The 3,718-nt window shown below is 30.0% G+C and overlaps 1 protein-coding gene across 1 annotated transcript in view; it reads left to right on the top strand.

The window, feature by feature from the left end:
• LOC112503500 overlaps positions 1–2,539 on the top strand; it is a 12,377-nt gene extending 9,838 nt beyond the window's left edge. Inside the window, exons 9-14 of the mRNA XM_025107530.1 lie at positions 246–383; positions 487–626; positions 741–951; positions 1,066–1,303; positions 1,514–1,658; positions 2,240–2,539. Coding sequence (XP_024963298.1) covers positions 246–383; positions 487–626; positions 741–951; positions 1,066–1,303; positions 1,514–1,658; positions 2,240–2,539 — 1,172 coding nt within the window. The remainder of the gene's footprint in view (positions 1–245; positions 384–486; positions 627–740; positions 952–1,065; positions 1,304–1,513; positions 1,659–2,239) is intronic.
• Positions 2,540–3,718: the final 1,179 nt, after the last annotated feature.

The raw sequence follows: 3,718 nt of genomic DNA, 5'->3' as shown, positions 1-3,718 counted from the left end.
AATTAATATTTATTTTTATTTATTCATAATTAATATTTAATTTTATAGTAATAAATAATATTATTGAAAGTTACAATTGAAAAAGTGATAAAAAAAAACAATGCATAAGCTACTCCAACTAATATTTTAACAAATTAACTTATAAGTTAGCTTATGTCTATCGAAACGTATACCCAAGAAATAAACTAGCTTATGTTTGTCAAATAATACTTAATGCTCACTTTTTTTTCTAATGGGATTTTCAGGCAAGCGTAATAACACAACTATTATAGTCGTTGTCATCGTCGTTGCAACTGTTGGTCTTCTGATACTGATGGTGGTCTTCTTCTGTGTCTTCATAAGAGCAAAAGGAAAGTTGGAAGGATTGCAACCAGATAATTCAGGTGTGCTTGTTGTTAATTTTCTTTCATACTTCCTTACTATATGCTACATACAACATTAGGGTTTCTGATCCACTAATATTTAACTTTGCGAGAATGATACCAGTTCACGAAGACATGACAGATCTCGATGAAATTATCACAGCCGAGTCATTGCAATGTAGCTTTCGTGATATTAGAGCAGCCACCAATGATTTCTCGGAGAACAATAAGCTTGGACAAGGTGGATTTGGTTCGGTTTACAAGGTTAATCAACAATATACTACAACAAAATTATTATTTTGCAATTGAATATTTACGACCAGAAACCATTTTTAGGATCAGAAATATCATTAAATTCTTTTGGAATAAAATCAACAGGGTAAGTTACGAAATGGACAGGAAATAGCAGTGAAGAGGTTGTCAAATAATTCAGGACAACGCGAACTAGAATTCAAGAACGAGGTATTGTTGCTTGCAAGGCTTCAACATCGGAATTTGGTTCGTCTCCTAGGGTTTAGCCTAGAAGGGTCCGAACGGCTTTTGATGTATGAGTTTGTACAAAATGCAAGTCTAGACCAGTTTATATTCGGTAAGTTGACAATTTTCGAAATTATACTTTGAAAAAAAATACGGTAAATGGGTATAAATTCATTCTTCTAATAATATTCTAACGTGTATATATATCTTGATCTTAAAAATATAGATCCACTGAAGCGAGCAACTCTAGATTGGGAAACACGATACAAAATAATACAAGGGGTTGCAAGGGGACTTTTGTATCTGCACGAGGATTCAAGACTAAAAATAGTTCATCGAGATATGAAAGCCAGTAATGTTTTATTAGATGCCGGTATGAATGCTAAAATTGCAGATTTTGGTATGGCAAGGTTATTCACACATGAAGAAACCCAAGGTAACACCAGTCGAATTGTTGGAACCTAGTAAGTCGCACTATCCCAAAAACGTAATTAAATTAAATGTTTCTTTCTTAGAGTAAAATTTTTTCGCTAAAAATGATAATCTAGATTACGATCTTTATTCTGTCTTTAATATTTTTCCCGTCACTTAACGGAAATTTTGTCTTCACTGAAAAATGATAATGAACTTTCATTCTTCCACTAATTAATTAATATGTATTCTTATCGTACCAGTGGATACATGGCACCGGAGTATGTAATGCATGGACAATTTTCAGTTAAGTCGGATGTCTTCAGTTTTGGTGTATTGGTACTCGAAATTGTAACGGGTCATAAAAATCATGGTTTTCAGAACGGAATGGAAGACCTTCCTAGCCATGTAAGTGTTCACATATTACTTCTTATGTGTTACTTTTCTACACACTACAACAAAATCGGGTTTATAGGACACTCCCAAATTCTAAATGTCCTAATAAACCTCTTTATAGGACTTAGTTTATAGGACCAAAAAATGAAGTGTCTCATCTAAAGTTGTTGTATTAAGTTTATATGATGTTTTTTGATATCGTAATAAGTTTTTTAGGACACTTTTAATATTAAGCGTCCCATTATCAACTTTATAGGACACTATTTGAAAAACTGTCATATAAAAACAAGTGTCCTATAAAAAAAATGAGTTTATAGGACAATTTCTCAAAAGTGTCATATAAAGTTGCTAATGCGACACTTTGTATTAAAAATGTCCTCAAAAACTTGTTAAGTCGCCCAAAAGTGTCATATAAACTTATTACAACGCCTTTAGATAGGACGTTTTATATTTTGGTTCTATAAATTAAGTCTTATAAAGCGGTCTATTAGAACACATAAAGATTGGGGGTGTCCTATAAAACCAATTTTGTTGTAGTGACAACATATATTTTTCATTTTTACATCAACTTCTTTTTTTGAAATTTGTTTTAGGCATGGAAAAGTTGGAGAGATGGAACAAGTACAAGTATAATTGATCCGACGCTAAATAATGGTTCAAATTCCTTACGTGATATGATCAGATGCATCCACATAGCTCTATTATGTGTTCAAGAAGATGTTATGGAGAGACCAACTATGGCTTCTGTCGTTCTCATGCTCGGCAGCCTCTCTCTAACCCTCGCGCTCCCTTCGGAACCTGCTTTTTTCATGTGTACGTTCACGAATTTCGATGAACACTTTTTCGAAGAGTACGCTTTAAGTATAAATGACTCTCGTCCTTCCAAAAAGTAAATCCAGATCTCAACAACATTCTGTAGCATTTTTACAGCAATCAATAACATCTTCACAGTTCACAGGGATTTATCACAGGTGTTTCTTTGAACGACTTATATTCCCAATAATCAACATTTATTTTATGTATTATGATATTGCAGTACAATTTTGTAAGACTGTGTATTTATATTCTGATAGTTTATGAATATCGAATAGAAGATTGGTATATACACTTTTTTTTAATATCAAAATCAGATTAATTAAAATTTTCATTAATACAAGAACATGTTGTAACACCCTCAAATCTGGAAAGACAGACTAATTTAAAATTTTCATTTATACAACGGATAAAGGGTAAATCCCTTTTCTATTAATCAATACTTGAATTACCTCGAATATCGAATTTAAAATCATCATCAACAAAAAGATAGACAAAACATTACACAAAGATTAAAACAAGGTCGGGTGTTACTATAACCCAATAACTGTCGCTATCTCCGAAGGCGGAAGACATCAATGATAAGCTAAAACCTTCTCGTCCAACCATCTAGCACTCATCTCATCACGGTGTTGCTAGTACCAATCAGGTTCAATGTGTTATAATTTTTTTTAAAGCTTTTAAGTATACTAGAACGGTGCTTGTATAATGCAGCGAGATATATCTCAATTTTAATGTTTCGTTTTATTTTTTTGTCTCTGTCGATATAATACGGTTTTTAGTGGTTTTGATAAAGCAATAATTTTTTTTAATAAAATATAAATCTAAAGATATCATAAAAATTTGAAAAAAAAATATACATTGATATTATTATCAAATTTACTATTTAAAATTCTTTTTTTTTTTTGTGTAATTTCTTTAATTCAATATTTTATTTATAATTTAATTTAGATTTAATAATGAAATAATTTATTTATCGTTTAATAATATAATTTTCTATAAAGAAAATAATGCAATATTTTGTTATAACTAGTGATTATCTTAATTATATTTTAGATTTTTTATATTTAAATTGAGATTTTTATCTCATATTTGATTATGTTTATCTATAGTTAGTTACACGAATTCAAAAATGAAGATTTACGCATAATTATTTGTAATCTTGAATTTTGAGTAATATGCATAAATAAACAGTACTTGAAATATAAAAAATGATTTTCAAAAATATTTTTGTCAAATATGTTATAATATAATATAGA

Source organism: Cynara cardunculus, unplaced genomic scaffold (genome assembly GCF_001531365.2).
Source record: "Cynara cardunculus var. scolymus isolate 2C unplaced genomic scaffold, CcrdV1 Un_Scaffold_3136, whole genome shotgun sequence".
NCBI lineage: Eukaryota > Viridiplantae > Streptophyta > Magnoliopsida > Asterales > Asteraceae > Cynara > Cynara cardunculus.
The sequence above is the reverse complement of the archived record's forward strand: the minus strand, read 5'-3'. Positions and strand labels throughout refer to the sequence as shown.